At 50.0% G+C, this 18,602-nt stretch overlaps 1 protein-coding gene across 6 annotated transcripts in view; it reads left to right on the plus strand.

Annotated features, from left to right (window-relative positions):
* FCHSD2 (FCH and double SH3 domains 2) overlaps positions 1-18,602 on the plus strand; it is a 144,472-nt gene that overhangs the window by 41,711 nt on the left and 84,159 nt on the right. For 2 of the 6 annotated variants that reach the window (XM_072133878.1, XM_072133881.1), the window contains exon 1: positions 15,431-15,692. The exons of 2 other annotated variants lie outside the window; for them this stretch is intronic. In XM_072133878.1, coding sequence (XP_071989979.1) covers positions 15,642-15,692 — 51 coding nt within the window. In that variant the 5' untranslated portion in view covers positions 15,431-15,641. Of the gene's footprint in view, positions 1-15,428; positions 15,693-18,602 lie in introns of those variants that run through there. 2 more of the 6 variants (XM_072133875.1, XM_072133877.1) reach the window with 2 other exon arrangements.

An 18,602-nucleotide genomic window follows, 5' to 3' on the forward strand; every position in this document is an offset into this window, starting at 1 on the left:
GTATGTACACAGTGACTGCACCAGCAGCAGAATAGTGAGTGCAGCTCTGGGGTATAATACAGGATGTAACTCAGGGATCAGTACAGGATAAGTAATGTCATGTATGTACACAGTGACTGCACCAGCAACAGAATAGTGAGTGCAGCTCTGGAGTATAATACAGGATGTAACTCAGGATCAGTACAGGATAAGTAATGTCATGTATGTACACAGTGACTGCACCAGCAGCAGAATAGTGAGTGCAGCTCTGGGGTATGATACATGATGTAACTCAGGATCAGTACAGGATAAGTAATGTCATGTATGTACACAGTGATTGCACCAGCAGAATAGTGAGTGCAGCTCTGGGGTATAATACAGGATGTAACTCAGGATCAGTACAGGATAAGTAATGTCATGTATGTACACAGTGACTGCACCAGCAGCAGAATAGTGAGTGCAGCTCTGGAGTATAATACAGGATGTAACTCAGGGTCAGTACAGGATAAGTAATGTCATGTATGTACACAGTGACTGCACCAGCAGCAGAATAGTGAGTGCAGCTCTGGGGTATAATACAGGATGTAACTCAGGATCAGTACAGGATAAGTAATGTCATGTATGTACACAGTGACTGTACCAGCAGCAGAATAGTGAGTGCAGCTCTGGGGTATAATACAGGATGTGCATGTTGCCAGAACCCCTCTGGACTCGGGTGTACAGTCTGTTCTTCCAGCTGTTATGGGGGAATAGGCTGAACCTAATCAAGAGGGAGGTTACTTACCGCACGAGGAGACAAGGAGGGTTGTGTATGGTCAACCCTGTGGTGTTCCTAGTGAATACCTTTCTTAAGATCAATGTAGCAAACCTCTGGAAAGAGAGGGCTCCTCCGTGGGTATACTCCTGCAGGGGATGGTTTAGGCCTTTCTTCCAGGAATGGGAGACAGGAGGGCAAGTGAAGGATCTCCGCACACCGCATGGGCATCTTCCGGCTTACGCTACCCCGGTTCTGAAGGTGATTCGCCGGTGGGGTCTGGGAATGTGGGAGATCAGGACCATGTCGAGGAAACTCCTTGACAAAAGGGTTCTGTTTGCCCGTTTCCAGAAGCCTCTGGCCCTCAGGGATTGCCCAAGTCGGGATCTGGGGGTGGGTTTAGGTCTTTTGAATTCTATCAGGATCCCCTTGAAGTTTTGGGACTTGACTTGGCGCTGCTTCCATGGAATTTAGTTAGTTATATTTATTGTTATTTAATGTTATTTCTGTGTTTATTTCTTGTTCGTTTATGTGTATTTTGCTGTGTATTTCAAAAAAAAAAAAAAAAAATTAGGTGGTGGGAATGGGTGAAGGTTTTGTTTGTTCTTATGCTGAGTGTGTGGTGTGTGTGTGGCTGGGCCAGGAGGTTTTGTAAGTTTATTTTCGTTTATATTTGTTCTTTTGTAATTTTTTTGCCAGAAGTTATGGCTTCATTTATGTTTATTATTGTTATGTTTTTCACTTTTATATAAAATAAAAGATTTACAGGATGTAACTCAGGATCAGTACAGGATAAGTAATGTCATGTATGTACACAGTGATTGCACCAGCAGAATAGTGAGTGCAGCTCTGGGGTATAATACAGGATGTAACTCAGGATCAGTACAGGATAAGTAATGTCATGTATGTACACAGTGACTGCACCAGCAGCAGAATAGTGAGTGCAGCTCTGGAGTATAATACAGGATGTAACTCAGGGTCAGTACAGGATAAGTCATGTCATGTATGTACACAGTGACTGCACCAGCAGCAGAATAGTGAGTGCAGCTCTGGGGTATAATACAGGATGTGCATGTTGCCAGAACAGGTCAGTGTCCAGCAGGTGGCGTTCTATGTACACATATACTCTGGTGCAGTACAGGTCAGTGTCCAGCAGGTGGTGGTGTATGTACACTTATACTCTGGTGCAGTACAGGTCAGTGTCCTGCAGGTGGCGGTGTATGTACACATATACTCTGGTGCAGTACTGGTCAGTGTCCTGCAGGTGGCAGTGTATGTACACATATACTCTGGTGCAGTACTGGTCAGTGTCCTGCAGGTGGCAGTGTATGTACACATATACTCTGGTGCAGTACTGGTCAGTGTCCAGCAGGTGGCGGTGTATGTACACATATACTCTGGTGCAGTACAGGTCAGTGTCCAGCAGGTGGCGGTGTATGTACACATATACTCCCGTGCAGTACAGGTCAGTGTCCAGCAGGTGGCGGTGTATGTACACATATACTCCCGTGCAGTACAGGTCAGTGTCCATCAGGTGGTGGTGTAGGTACACATATACTCTGGTGCAGTACAGGTCAGTGTCCATCAGGTGGCAGTGTATGTACACATATACTCTGGTGCAGTACAGGTCAGTGTCCTGCAGGTGGCGGTGTATGTACACATATACTCTGGTGCAGTACTGGTCAGTGTCCAGCAGGTGGAGGTGTATGTACACATATACTCTGGTGCAGTACTGGTCAGTGTCCAGCAGGTGGCGGTGTATGTACACATATACTCCCGTGCAGTACAGGTCAGTGTCCATCAGGTGGTGGTGTAGGTACACATATACTCTGGTGCAGTACAGGTCAGTGTCCAGCAGGTGGAGGTGTATGTACACATATACTCTGGTGCAGTACAGGTCAGTGTCCAGCAGGTGGTGGTGTAGGTACACATATACTCTGGTGCAGTACAGGTCAGTGTCCAGCAGGTGGCGGTGTATGTATACATATACTCCGGTGCAGTACAGGTCAGTGTCCTGCAGGTTGCGGTGTATGTACACATATACTCTGGTGCAGTACAGGTCAGTGTCCAGCAGGTGGCGGTGTATGTACATTTATACTCCGGTGCAGTACTGGTCAGTGACCAGCAGGTGGCGGTGTATGTACACATATAATCTGCTGCAGTACAGGTCAGTGTTCAACAGATGGCGCTGTACGTATACATACTCCGGTACAGTACAGGTCAGTGTCCAGCAGGTGGCGGTGTATGTACACATATACTCTGGTGCAGTACAGGTCAGTGTCCATCAGGTGGCAGTGTATGTACACATATACTCTGGTGCAGTACAGGTCAGTGTACAGCAGGTGGCGGTGTATGTACACATATACTCTGGTGCAGTACAGGTCAGTGTCCTGCAGGTGGCGGTGTATGTACACATATACTCTGGTGCAGTACAGGTCAGTGTCCATCAGGTGGCAGTGTATGTACACATATACTCTGGTGCAGTACAGGTCAGTGTCCAGCAGGTGGCGGTATATGTACACATATACTCTGGTGCAGTACAGGTCAGTGTCCTGCAGGTGGCGGTGTATGTACACATATACTCTGGTGCAGTACAGGTCAGTGTCCATCAGGTGGCGGTGTATGTACACATATACTCTGGTGCAGTACAGGTCAGTGTCCAGCAGGTGGAGGTGTATGTACACATATACTCTGGTGCAGTACTGGTCAGTGTCCTGCAGGTGGCAGTGTATGTACACATATACTCTGGTGCAGTACAGGTCAGTGTCCAGCAGGTGGCGGTGTATGTATACAAATACTCCGGTGCAGTACAGGTCAGTGTCCAGCAGGTGGAGGTGTATGTACACATATACTCTGGTGCAGTACTGGTCAGTGTCCTGCAGGTGGCAGTGTATGTACACATATACTCTGGTGCAGTACAGGTCAGTGTCCAGCAGGTGGCGGTGTATGTATACATATACTCCGGTGCAGTACAGGTCAGTGTCCTGCAGGTGGCGGTGTATGTACACATATACTCCGGTGCAGTACAGGTCAGTGTCCAGCAGGTGGCGGTGTATGTACACATATACTCTGGTGCAGTACAGGTCAATGTCCAGCAGGTGGCGGTGCATGTATACATATACTCTAGTGCAGTATAGGTCAGTGTCCAGCAGGTGGCGGTGTATGTACATTTATACTCCGGTGCAGTACCGGTCAGTGACCAGCAGGTGGCAGTGTATGTACACATATAGTCTGGTGCAGTACCGGTCAGTGACCAGCAGGTGGTGGTGTATGTATACATATACTCTGCTGCAGTACAGGTCAGTGTTCAACAGATGGCGCTGTACGTATACATACTCCGGTGCAGTACAGGTCAGTGTCCAGCAGGTGGCGGTGTATGTACACATATACTCTGGTGCAGTACAGGTCAGTGTCCATCAGGTGGCAGTGTATGTACACATATACTCTGGTGCAGTACAGGTCAGTGTCCAGCAGGTGGCGGTATATGTACACATATACTCTGGTGCAGTACAGGTTAGTGTCCTGCAGGTGGCGGTGTATGTACACATATACTCCGGTGCAGTACAGGTCCGTGTCCAGCAGGTGGCGGTGTACGTACACATATACTCTGGTGCAGTAGAGGTCAGTGTCCTGCAGGTGGCGGTGCATGTATACATATACTCCGGTGCAGTATAGGTCAGTGTCCGGCAGGTGGCGGTGTATGTACACTTATGCTCTGCTGCAGTACCTGTCAGTATCCTGCAGTTGGTAGTGTATGTATACATATACTCCGGTGCAGTACAGGTCAGTGTCCAGCAGGTGGCGGTGTACATACACATATACTCTGGTGCAGTACTGGTCAGTATCCAGCAGGTGGCGGTGCATGTATACATATACTCTGGTGCAGTACAGGTCAGTGTCCGGCAGGTGGCGGTGTATGTACACATATACTCCGGTGCAGTACAGGTCAGTGTCCGGCAGGTGGTGATGTATATATACATATACTACGGTGCAGTACAGGTCAGTGTCCAGCAGGTGGCGGTGTATATATACATATACTCTGGTGCAGTACTGGTCAGTGTCCAGCAGGTGGCGGTGTATGTACACATATACTCCGGTGCAGTACAGGTCAGTGTCCTGCAGATGGCGGTGTATGTACACATATACTCTGGTGCAGTACAGGTCAGTGTCCAGCAGGTGGCGGTGTATGTACACATATACTCCGATGCAGTACCGGTCAGTGTCCAGCAGGTGGCGGTGTATGTACACTTATACTCTGGTGTAGTACTGCTCAGTGTCCTGCAGGTGGCGGTGTATGTACACATATACTCCGGTGCAGTACAGGTCAGTGTCCAGCAGGTGGCGGTGTATGTACACATATACTCCGGTGCAGTACAGGTCAGTGTCCAGCAGGTGGCGGTGTATGTACACATATACTCTGGTGCAGTACAGGTCAGTGTCCAGCAGGTGGCGGTGTATGTACACATATACTCCGATGCAGTACCGGTCAGTGTCCAGCAGGTGGCGGTGTATGTACACTTATACTCTGGTGTAGTACTGCTCAGTGTCCAGCAGGTGGCGGTGTATGTACACATATACTCCGGTGCAGTACAGGTCAGTGTCCTGCAGGTGGCGGTGTATGTACACATATACTCCGGTGCAGTACCGTTCAGTGTCCAGCAGGTGGCGGTGTATGTACACATATACTCTGGTGTAGTACAGGTCAGTGTCCAGCAGGTGGCGGTGTATGTACACATATACTCCGGTGCAGTACAGGTCAGTGTCCTGCAGGTGGCGGTGTATGTACACATATACTCCGGTGCAGTACAGGTCAGTGTCCAGCAGGTGGCGGTGTATGTACACATATACTCTGGTGCAGTACAGGTCAGTGTCCAGCAGGTGGCGGTGTATGTACACATATACTTTGGTGCAGTACTGGTCAGTGTCCAGCAGGTGGCGGTGTATGTACACATATACTCTGGTGCAGTACAGGTCAGTGTCCAGCAGGTGGCGGTGTATGTACACATATACTCTGGTGCAGTACAGGTCAGCGTCCAGCAGGTGGCGGTGTATGTATACATATACTCCGGTGCAGTACAGGTCAGTGTCCAGCAGGTGGCGGTGTATGTACACTTATACTCTGGTTTAGTACAGGTCAGTGTCCAGCAGGTGGCGGTGTATGTACACTTATACTCTGGTTTAGTACAGGTCAGTGTCCAGCAGGTGGAGGTGTATGTACACATATACTCTGCTGCAGTACAGGTCAGTGTCCAGCAGGTGGCGGTGTATGTACATATATACTCTGGTGCAGTACAGGTCAGTGTCCAGCAGGTGGCGGTGTATGTACACATATACTGTGGTGCAGTACAGGTCAGTGTCCAGCAGGTGGCGGTGTATGTACACTTATACTCTGGTGCAGTACAGGTCAGTGTCCAGCAGGTGGCGGTGTATGTACACTTATACTCTGGTGCAGTACAGGTCAGTGTCCAGCAGGTGGCGGTGTATGTATACATATATTATGGTGCAGTACAGGTCAGTGTCCAGCAGGTGGCGGTGCATGTACACATATACTCCGGTGCAGTACAGGTCAGTGTCCAGCAGGTGGCGGTGTATGTATACATATACTCCGGTGCCGTACAGGTCAGTGTCCAGCAGGTGGCGGTGTATGTACACATATACTCCGGTGCAGTACAGGTCAGTGTCCTGCAGGTGGCAGTGTATGTATACATATACTCTGGTGCAGTACTGGTCAGTGTCCTGCAGGTGGCGGTGCATGTATACATATACTCCGGTGCAGTACAGGTCAGTGTCCAGCAGGTGGTGGTGTATGTACACATATACTCTGGTGCAGTACAGGTCAGTGTCCAGCAGGTGGCGGTGTATGTACACATATACTCTGGTGCAGTACAGGTCATTGTCCAGCAGGTGGCGGTGTATGTACACATATACTCTGGTGTAGTACTGGTCAGTGTCCGGCAGGTGGCGGTGTATGTACACATATACTCCGGTGCAGTACAGGTCAGTGTCCAGCAGGTGGTGGTGTATGTACACATATACTCTGGTGCAGTACAGGTCAGTGTCCAGCAGGTGGCGGTGTATGTACACATATACTCTGGTACAGTACAGGTCAGTGTCCAGCAGGTGGAGGTGTATGTACACATATACTCTGGTGCAGTACAGGTCAGTGTCCAGCAGGTGGCGGTGTATGTATACATATACTCCCGTGCAGTACAGGTCAGTGTCCAGCAGGTGGCGGTGTTTGTACACATATACTCTGGTGTAGTACTGGTCAGTGTCCAGCAGGTGGCGGTGTATGTACACATATACTCTGGTGTAGTACAGGTCAGTGTCCAGCAGGTGGCGGTGTATGTATACATATACTCCGGTGCAGTACAGGTCAGTGTCCAGCAGGTGGCGGTGTATGTACACATATACTCTGGTACAGTACAGGTCAGTGTCCAGCAGGTGGCGGTGTATGTACACATATACTCTGGTGCAGTACTGGTCAGTGTCCAGCAGGTGGCGGTGTATGTACACATATACTCCGGTGCAGTACAGGTCAGTGTCCGGCAGGTGGCGGTGTATGTACACATATACTCTGGTGCAGTACTGGTCAGTGTCCAGCAGGTGGCGGTGTATGTACACATATACTCTGGTGCAGTACAGGTCAGTGTCCAGCAGGTGGCGGTGTATGTACACATATACTCTGGTACAGTACAGGTCAGTGTCCAGCAGGTGGAGGTGTATGTACACATATACTCTGGTGCAGTACAGGTCAGTGTCCAGCAGGTGGCGGTGTATGTATACATATACTCCCGTGCAGTACAGGTCAGTGTCCAGCAGGTGGCGGTGTTTGTACACATATACTCTTGTGTAGTACTGGTCAGTGTCCAGCAGGTGGCGGTGTATGTACACATATACTCTGGTGTAGTACAGGTCAGTGTCCAGCAGGTGGCGGTGTATGTATACATATACTCCGGTGCAGTACAGGTCAGTGTCCAGCAGGTGGCGGTGTATGTACACATATACTCTGGTACAGTACAGGTCAGTGTCCAGCAGGTGGCGGTGTATGTACACATATACTCTGGTGCAGTACTAGTCAGTGTCCAGCAGGTGGCGGTGTATGTACACATATACTCCGGTGCAGTACAGGTCAGTGTCCGGCAGGTGGCGGTGTATGTACACATATACTCTGGTGCAGTACTGGTCAGTGTCCAGCAGGTGGCGGTGTATGTACACATATACTCTGGTGCAGTACAGGTCAGTGTCCAGCAGGTGGCGGTGTATGTACACATATATTCTGGTGCAGTACAGGTCAGTGTCCAACAGGTGGCGGTGTATGTACACTTATACTCTGGTGCAGTACAGGTCAGTGTCCAGCAGGTGGCGGTGTATGTACACTTATACTCTGGTGCAGTACTGGTCAGTGTCCAGCAGGTGGCGGTGTATGTATACATATATTCTGGTGCAGTACAGGTCAGTGTCCAGCAGGTGGCGGTGCATGTATACATATACTCTGGTGCAGTACAGGTCAATGGCCAGCAGGTGGTGGTGTATGTACACATATACTCTGGTGCAGTACAGGTCAGTGTCCAGCAGGTGTTGGTGTATGTACACATATACTCTGGTGCAGTACTGGTCAGTGTCCAGCAGGTGGCGGTGTATGTATACATATACTCCAGTGCAGTACAGGTCAGTGTCCAGCAAGTGGCGGTGTATGTACACATATACTCCGGTGCAGTACAGGTCAGTGTCCAGCAGGTGGCGGTGTATGTACACATATACTCCGGTGCAGTACAGGTCAGTGTCCAGTAGGTGGCGGTGTATGTATACATATACTCCGGTGCAGTACAGGTCAGTGTCCAGCAGGTGGCGGCGTATGTATACATATACTCCGGTGCAGGAGAGGTCAGTGTCCAGCAGGTGGCGGTGTATGTATACATATACTCCGGTGCAGTACAGGTCAGTGTCCAGCAGGTGGCGGTGTATGTACACATATACTCTGGTGCAGTACAAGTCAGTGTCCAGCAGGTGGCGGTGTATGTATAAATATACTCCAGTGCAGTACAGGTCAGTGTCCTGCAGGTGGCGGTGCATGTATACATATACTCTGGTGTAGTACAGGTCAGTGTCCAGCAGGTGGCGGTGTATGTACACATATACTCCGGTGCAGTACAGGTCAGTGTCCAGCAGGTGGCGGTGTATGTACACATATACTCTGGTGCAGTACAGGTCAGTGTCCAGCAGGTGGCGGTGTGTGTACACATATACTCTGGTGCAGTACAGGTCAGTGTCCTGCAGGTGGCGGTGTATGTACACATATACTCCGGTGCAGTACAGGTCAGTGTCCAGCAGGTGGCGGTGTATGTACACATATACTCTGGTGCAGTACAGGTCAGTGTCCAGCAGGTGGCGGTGTATGTACACATATACTCCGGTGCAGTACAGGTCAGTGTCCAGCAGGTGGCGGTGTTTGTACACATATACTCTGGTGTAGTACTGGTCAGTGTCCAGCAGGTGGCGGTATATGTACACATATACTCCGGTGCAGTACAGGTCAGTGTCCTGCAGGTGGCGGTGTATGTATACATATACTCCGGTGCAGTACAGGTCAGTGTCCAGCAGGTGGCGGTGTATGTACACATATACTCTGGTGCAGTACTGGTCAGTGTCCTGCAGGTGGCGGTGCATGTATACATATACTCTGGTGTAGTACAGGTCAGTGTCCAGCAGGTGGAGGTGTATGTATACATATACTCTGGTGCAGCACAGGTCAGTGTCCGGCAGGTGGCGGTGTATGTACACATATACTCTGGTGCAGTACAGGTCAGTGTCCAGCAGGTGGCGGTGTATGTATACATATACTCCGGTGCAGTACAGGTCAGTGTCCAGAAGGTGGTGGTGTATGTACACATATACTCTAGTGCAGTACAGGTCAGTGTCCAGCAGGTGGCGGTGTATGTACACATATACTCTGGTGCAGTACAGGTCAGTGTCCGGCAGGTGGCGGTGTATGTACACATATACTCTGGTGCAGTACAGGTCAGTGTCCAGCAGGTGGCGGTGCATGTATACATATACTCTGGTGCAGTACAGGTCAGTGTCCAGCAGGTGGCGGTGTATGTACACTTATACTCTGGTGCAGTACAGGTCAGTGTCCAGCAGGTGGCGGTGTATGTACACTTATACTCCGGTGCAGTACAGGTCAGTGTTGCAGTACAGGTCAGTGTCCAGCAGGTGGCGGTGTATGTACACATATACTCTTGTGTAGTACTGGTCAGTGTCCAGCAGGTGGCGGTGCATGTATACATATACTCCGGTGCAGTACAGGTCAGTGTCCAGCAGGTGGCGGTGCATGTATACATATACTCTGGTGCAGTACCGGTCAGTGTCCAGCAGGTGGCGGTGTATGTACACATATACTCCGGTGCAGTACAGGTCAGTGTCCAGCAGGTGGCGGTGTATGTACACATATACTCCGGTGCAGTACAGGTCAGTGTCCAGCAGGTGGCGGTGCATGTATACATATACTCCGGTGCAGTACAGGTCAATGTCCAGCAGGTGGCGGTGTGTGTACACATATACTCTGGTGCAGTACAGGTCAGTGTCCAGCAGATGGCGCTGTACGTACACATACTCCGGTGCAGTACAGGTCAGTGTCCAGCAGGTGGCGGTGTATGTACACTTATACTCTGGTGCAGTACAGGTCAGTGTCCAGCAGGTGGCGGTGTATGTATACATATACTCTGGTGCAGTACAGGTCAGTGTCCAGCAGGTGGCGGTGTATGTACACTTATACTCTGGTGCAGTACAGGTCAGTGTCCTGCAGGTGGCGGTGTATGTACACATATACTCCGGTGCAGTACAGGTCAGTGTCCAGCAGGTGGCGGTGTTTGTACACATATACTCTGGTGTAGTACTGGTCAGTGTCCAGCAGGTGGCGTTGTATGTACACATATACTCCGGTGCAGTACAGGTCAGTGTCCAGCAGGTGGCGGTGTATGTATACATATACTCTGGTGCAGTACTGGTCAGTGTCCTGCAGGTGGCGGTGTATGTATACATATACTCTGGTGTAGTACAGGTCAGTGTCCAGCAGGTGGCGGTGTATGTACACATATACTCTGGTGCAGTACAGGTCAGTGTCCAGCAGGTGGTGGTGTATGTACACATATACTCTGGTGCAGTACAGGTCAGTGTCCAGCAGGTGGCGGTGTATGTACACATATACTCTGCTGCAGTACTGGTCAGTGTCCTGCAGGTGGCGGTGCATGTATACATATACTCTGGTGCAGCACAGGTCAGTGTCCGGCAGGTGGCGGTGTATGTACACATATACTCTGGTGCAGTACAGGTCAGTGTCCAGCAGGTGGCGGTGTATGTACACATATACTCTGGTGCAGTACAGGTCAGTGTCCAGCAGGTGGCGGTGTATGTACACATATACTCTGGTGCAGTACAGGTCAGTGTCCAGCAGGTGGCGGTGTATGTATACATATACTCCGGTGCAGTACAGGTCAGTGTCCAGCAGGTGGCGGTGTATGTACACATATACTCCGGTGCAGTACAGGTCAGTGTCCTGCAGGTGGCGGTGTATGTACACATATACTCTGGTGCAGTACAGGTCAGTGTCCAGCAGGTGGCGGTGTATGTACACATATACTCTGGTACAGTACAGGTCAGTGTCCAGCAGGTGGAGGTGTATGTACACATATACTCTGGTACAGTACAGGTCAGTGTCCAGCAGGTGGCGGTGTATGTACACATATACTCTGGTACAGTACAGGTCAGTGTCCAGCAGGTGGCGGTGTATGTATACATATACTCTGGTGCAGTACAGGTCAATGTCCAGCAGGTGGCGGTGTATGTATACATATACTCTGGTGCAGTACAGGTCAGTGTCCGGCAGGTGGCGGTGTATGTACACATATACTCTGGTGCAGTACAGGTCAATGTCCAGCAGGTGGTGGTGTATGTATACATATACTCTGGTGCAGCACAGGTCAGTGTCCGGCAGGTGGCGGTGTATGTACACATATACTCTGGTGCAGCACAGGTCAGTGTCCAGCAGGTGGCAGTGTATGTACACATATACTCTGGTGCAGTACAGGTCAGTGTCCAGCAGGTGGCGGTGTATGTACACATATACTCTGGTGCAGTACAGGTCAGTGTCCAGCAGGTGGCAGTGTATGTACACATATACTCTGGTGCAGTACAGGTCAGTGTCCAGCAGGTGGCGGTGTATGTACACATATACTCTGGTGTAGTACTGGTCAGTGTCCAGCAGGTGGCGGTGTATGTACACATATACTCTGGTGTAGTACTGGTCAGTGTCCAGCAGGTGGCGGTGCATGTATACATATACTCCGGTGCAGTACAGGTCAGTGTCCAGCAGGTGGCGGTGTAGGTACACATATACTCTGGTGCAGTACAGGTCAGTGTCCAGCAGGTGGCGGTGTATGTATACATATACTCTGGTGCAGTACAGGTCAGTGTCCAGCAGGTGGCGGTGTATGTACACTTATACTCTGGTGCAGTACAGGTCAGTGTCCAGCAGGTGGCGGTTTATGTACACTTATACTCTGGTGCAGTACAGGTCAGTGTCCAGCAGGTGGCGTTGTATGTACACATATACTCTGGTGTAGTACTGGTCAGTGTCCAGCAGGTGGCGGTGCATGTATACATATACTCCGGTGCAGTACAGGTCAGTGTCCAGCAGGTGGCGGTGTATGTACACATATACTCTGGTGTAGTACTGGTCAGTGTCCAGCAGGTGGCGGTGCATGTATACATATACTCCGGTGCAGTACAGGTCAGTGTCCTGCAGGTGGCGGTGCATGTATACATATACTCCGGTGCAGTATAGGTCAGTGTCCAGCAGGTGGCGGTGTATGTAGACTTATACTCTGGTGTAGTACTGCTCAGTGTCCAGCAGGTGGCGGTGTATGTACACTTATACTCTGGTGCAGTACAGGTCAGTGTCCTGCAGGTGGCGGTGTATGTACACATATACTCCGGTGCAGTACAGGTCAGTGTCCAGCAGGTGGCGGTGTATGTACACATATACTCCGGTGCAGTACAGGTCAGTGTCCAGCAGGTGGCGGTGTTTGTACACATATACTCTGGTGTAGTACTGGTCAGTGTCCAGCAGGTGGCGTTGTATGTACACATATACTCCGGTGCAGTACAGGTCAGTGTCCAGCAGGTGGCGGTGTATGTATACATATACTCTGGTGCAGTACTGGTCAGTGTCCTGCAGGTGGCGGTGTATGTATACATATACTCTGGTGTAGTACAGGTCAGTGTCCAGCAGGTGGCGGTGTATGTACACATATACTCTGGTGCAGTACTGGTCAGTGTCCTGCAGGTGGCGGTGCATGTATACATATACTCTGGTGCAGCACAGGTCAGTGTCCGGCAGGTGGCGGTGTATGTACACATATACTCTGGTGCAGTACAGGTCAGTGTCCAGCAGGTGGCGGTGTATGTACACATATACTCTGGTACAGTACAGGTCAGTGTCCAGCAGGTGGCGGTGTATGTATACATATACTCCGGTGCAGTACAGGTCAGTGTCCTGCAGGTGGCGGTGTATGTACACATATACTCTGGTGCAGTACAGGTCAATGTCCAGCAGGTGGCGGTGTATGTATACATATACTCTGGTGCAGTACAGGTCAGTGTCCGGCAGGTGGCGGTGTATGTACACATATACTCTGGTGCAGTACAGGTCAATGTCCAGCAGGTGGTGGTGTATGTATACATATACTCCGGTGCAGTACAGGTCAGTGTCCTGCAGGTGGCGGTGTATGTACACATATACTCTGGTGCAGTACAGGTCAGTGTCCAGCAGGTGGCGGTGTATGTACATTTATACTCCGGTGCAGTACTGGTCAGTGACCAGCAGGTGGCGGTGTATGTACACATATACTCTGGTACAGTACAGGTCAGTGGCCAGCAGGTGGCGGTGTATGTACACATATACTCTGGTACAGTACAGGTCAGTGTCCAGCAGGTGGCGGTGTATGTACACATATACTCTGGTACAGTACAGGTCAGTGGCCAGCAGGTGGCGGTGTATGTACACATATACTCTGGTGCAGTACAGGTCAGTGTCCTGCAGGTGGCAGTGTATGTACACATATACTCTGGTGCAGCACAGGTCAGTGTCCGGCAGGTGGCGGTGTATGTACACATATACTCTGGTGCAGCACAGGTCAGTGTCCAGCAGGTGGCAGTGTATGTACACATATACTCTGGTGCAGTACAGGTCAGTGTCCAGCAGGTGGCGGTGTATGTACACATATACTCTGGTGCAGTACAGGTCAGTGTCCAGCAGGTGGCAGTGTATGTACACATATACTCTGGTGCAGTACAGGTCAGTGTCCAGCAGGTGGCGGTGTATGTACACATATACTCTGGTGTAGTACTGGTCAGTGTCCAGCAGGTGGCGGTGTATGTACACATATACTCTGGTGTAGTACTGGTCAGTGTCCAGCAGGTGGCGGTGCATGTATACATATACTCCGGTGCAGTACAGGTCAGTGTCCAGCAGGTGGCGGTGTAGGTACACATATACTCTGGTGCAGTACAGGTCAGTGTCCAGCAGGTGGCGGTGTATGTACACTTATACTCTGGTGCAGTACAGGTCAGTGTCCAGCAGGTGGCGGTTTATGTACACTTATACTCTGGTGCAGTACAGGTCAGTGTCCAGCAGGTGGCGTTGTATGTACACATATACTCTGGTGTAGTACTGGTCAGTGTCCAGCAGGTGGCGGTGCATGTATACATATACTCCGGTGCAGTACAGGTCAGTGTCCAGCAGGTGGCGGTGTATGTACACATATACTCTGGTGTAGTACTGGTCAGTGTCCAGCAGGTGGCGGTGCATGTATACATATACTCCGGTGCAGTACAGGTCAGTGTCCAGCAGGTGGCGGTGCATGTACACATATACTCTGGTGCAGTACAGGTCAGTGTCCTGCAGGTGGCGGTGTATGTATACTTATACTCTGGTGCAGTACAGGTCAGTGTCCAGCAGGTGGCGGTGTATGTACACTTATACTCCTGTGCAGTACTGGTCATTGTCCAGCAGGTGGCGGTGTATGTACACATATACTCTGGTGCAGTACAGGTCAGTGTCCAGCAGGTGGCGGTGTATGTACACATATACTCTGGTGCACTACAGGTCAGTGTCCAGCAGGTGGCTGTGTACGTACACTTATACTCCTAAGCAGTATCGGTGAGCCCCCGGCAGGTGGCGGTGTACGTACACTTATACTCTGCTGCAGTACCTGTCACTGTCCATCAGGTGGCGGTGTACGTATACATATACTCTGCTGCAGTACCTGTCAGTGTCCTGCAGTTGGCTGTGTATGTACACATATACTCTGGTGCAGTACCGGTGAGCCCCCGGCAGGTGGTGGTGTACGTACACTTATACTCAGGTGTAGTACCGGTGAGCCCCCGGCAGGTGGCGGTGTATGTACAGATATTCTCAGGTGTAGTACCGGTGAGCCCCCGGCAGGTGGCGGTGTACGTACACTTATACTCAGGTGTAGTACCGGTGAGCCCCCGGCAGGTGGCGGTGTACGTACACTTATACTCAGGTGTAGTACCGGTGAGCCCCCGGCAGGTGGCGGTGTATGTACAGATATTCTCAGGTGTAGTACCGGTGAGCCCCCGGCAGGCGGCGCCGCGCTCAGTCTCCTCCCCGTCTCCTCCCTCGTCCTGTGTTGGCTCCTATCACCCGCCGGGCGCCCCCTCCCCCATTCTCGGCCTCTCCTCCTCCTCAGTCTCCAGTCTGCGGCCCTTCATGGCGCCCCCCGGACTCCTGCGCTCTCTCTGCTCCTCCTGACACAAAGGACCGAGCTCCCAGCTGTGTGGCTGTGTCGCTGGAGGAGGCCGCACACCTGCACCCCCGGGATTGATGGTGGCTTCTCGGCCCTCCTCAGGCACCATGCAGCCCCCCCCGAGAAAGGTGAGGAGGAGGGGGAGGGGGGCAATAGGGGGCTGGGGACCTCCCCCTGCACCAGCCATTGTGTGAGCATCACCTCCTGACACACTGTAACGACCCCTGCAGCTGGTGACAGTACAAACTTTACACATTACAGCAGTTACATGAGGCTGAGACTACAACAGCTGATGTTCTGTCACAATCTGAATGATGGAGACCTGCACCATCTATATACAGGGGGTATATCCTCTATATGTGACCTGCACACTGTATATACAGGGGGTATATCCTCTATATGCGACCTGCACACTGTATATACAGGGGGTATATCCTCTATATGTGACCTGCACACTGTATATACAGGGGGTATATCCTCTATATGTGACCTGCACCATCTATATACAGGGGGTATATCCTCTATATGTGACCTGCACACTGTATATACAGGAGGTATATCCACTATATGTGACCTGCACACTGTATATACAGGGGGTATATCCTCTATATGTGACCTGCACACTGTATATACAGGGGGTATATCCTCTATATGTGACCTGCACACTGTATATACAGGGGGTATATCCTCTATATGTGACCTGCACACTGTATATACAGGAGGCATATCCTCTATAGCTGACCTGCACACTGTATATACAGGGGGGTATATCCTCTATATGTGACCTGCACACTGTATATACAGGGGGGGTATATCCTCTATATGTGACCTGCACACTGTATATACAGGAGGTATATCCTCTATATGTGACCTGCACACTGTATATACAGGGGGTATATCCTCTATATGTGACCTGCACACTGTATATACAGGGGGTATATCCTCTATATGTGACCTGCACACTGTATATACAGGGGGTATATCCTCTATATGTGACCTGCACACTGTATATACAGGGGGTATATCCTCTATATGTGACCTGCACACGGTATATACAGGGGGTATATCCTCTATATGTGACCTGCACACGGTATATACAGGGGGTATATCCTCTATATGTGACCTGCACACTGTATATACAGGGGGTATATCCTCTATATGTGACCTGCACACTGTATATACAGGGGGTATATCCTCTATATGTGACCTGCACACTGTATATACAGGGGGGGTATATCCTCTATATGTGACCTGCACACTGTATATACAGGGGGGGTATATCCTCTATATGTGACCTGCACACTGTATATACAGGGGGTATATCCTCTATATGTGACCTGCACACTGTATATACAGGGGGTATATCCTCTATATGTGACCTGCACACTGTATATACAGGGGGTATATCCTCTATATGTGACCTGCACACTGTATATACAGGGGGTATATCCTCTATATGTGACCTGCACACTGTATATACAGGGGGTATATCCTCTATATGTGACCTGCACACTGTATATACAGGGGGTATATCCTCTATATGTGACCTGCACACGGTATATACAGGGGGTATATCCTCTATATGTGACCTGCACACTGTATATACAGGAGGTATATCCTCTCTATGTGACCTGCACACTGTATATACAGGAGGCATATCCTCTATAGCTGACCTGCACACTGTATATACAGGGGGTATATCCTCTATATGTGACCTGCACACTGTATATACAGGGGGGTATATCCTCTCTATGTGATCTGCACACTGTATATACAGGGGGGTATATCCTCTCTATGTGATCTGCACACTGTATATACAGGGGGTATATCCTCTATATGTGACCTGCACACTGTATATACAGGGGGGTATATCCTCTATAGGTGACCTGCACACTGTATATACAGGAGGTATATCCTCTCTATGTGACCTGCACACTGTATATACAGGGGGTATATCCTCTATATGTGACCTGCACACTGTATATACAGGGGTATATCCTCTATATGTGACCTGCACACTGTATACACAGGGGGTATATCCTCTATATGTGACCTGCGCACTGTATACACAGGGGGTATATCCTCTATATGTGACCTGCGCACTGTATACACAGGGGGTATATCCTCTATATGTGACCTGCACACTGTATACACAGGGGGTATATCCTCTATATGTGACCTGCACACTGTATATACAGGGGGTATATCCTCTATATGTGACCTGCGCACTGTATATACAGGAGGTATATCCTCTATATGTGACCTGCACACTGTATATACAGGAGGTATATCCACTATATGTGACCTGCACACTGTATATACAGGGGGTATATCCTCTATATGTGACCTGCACGCTGTATATACAGGGGGTATATCCTCTATAGGTGACATGCACGCTGTATATACAGGGGTGTATCCTCTCTATGTGACCTGCACCATCTATATACAGGGGGTATATCCTCTATATGTGACCTGCACACTGTATATACAAGGGGTATATCCTCTATGTGACCTGCACACTATATACAGGGGGTATATCCTCTATATGTGACCTGCACACTGTATATACAGGGGGTATATCCTCTATATGTGACCTGCACACTGTATATACAGGGGGTATATCCTCTATAGGTGACCTGCACACTGTATATACAGGGGGTATATCCTCTATAGGTGACCTGCACACTGTATATACAGGGGGTATATCCTCTATAGGTGACCTGCACACTGTATATACAGGGGGTATATCCTCTATAGGTGACCTGCACACTGTATATACAGGGGGTATATCCTCTATAGGTGACCTGCACACTGTATATACAGGGGGTATATCCTCTATAGGTGACCTGCACACTGTATATACAGGGGGTATATCCTCTATAGGTGACCTGCACACTGTATATACAGGGGGTATATCCTCTATAGGTGACCTGCACACTGTATATACAGGGGGTATATCCTCTATAGGTGACCTGCACACTGTATATACAGGGGGTATATCCTCTATAGGTGACCTGCACACTGTATATACAGGGGGT

This window comes from Engystomops pustulosus, chromosome 2 (genome assembly GCF_040894005.1).
Source record: "Engystomops pustulosus chromosome 2, aEngPut4.maternal, whole genome shotgun sequence".
Lineage (NCBI taxonomy): Eukaryota > Metazoa > Chordata > Amphibia > Anura > Leptodactylidae > Engystomops > Engystomops pustulosus.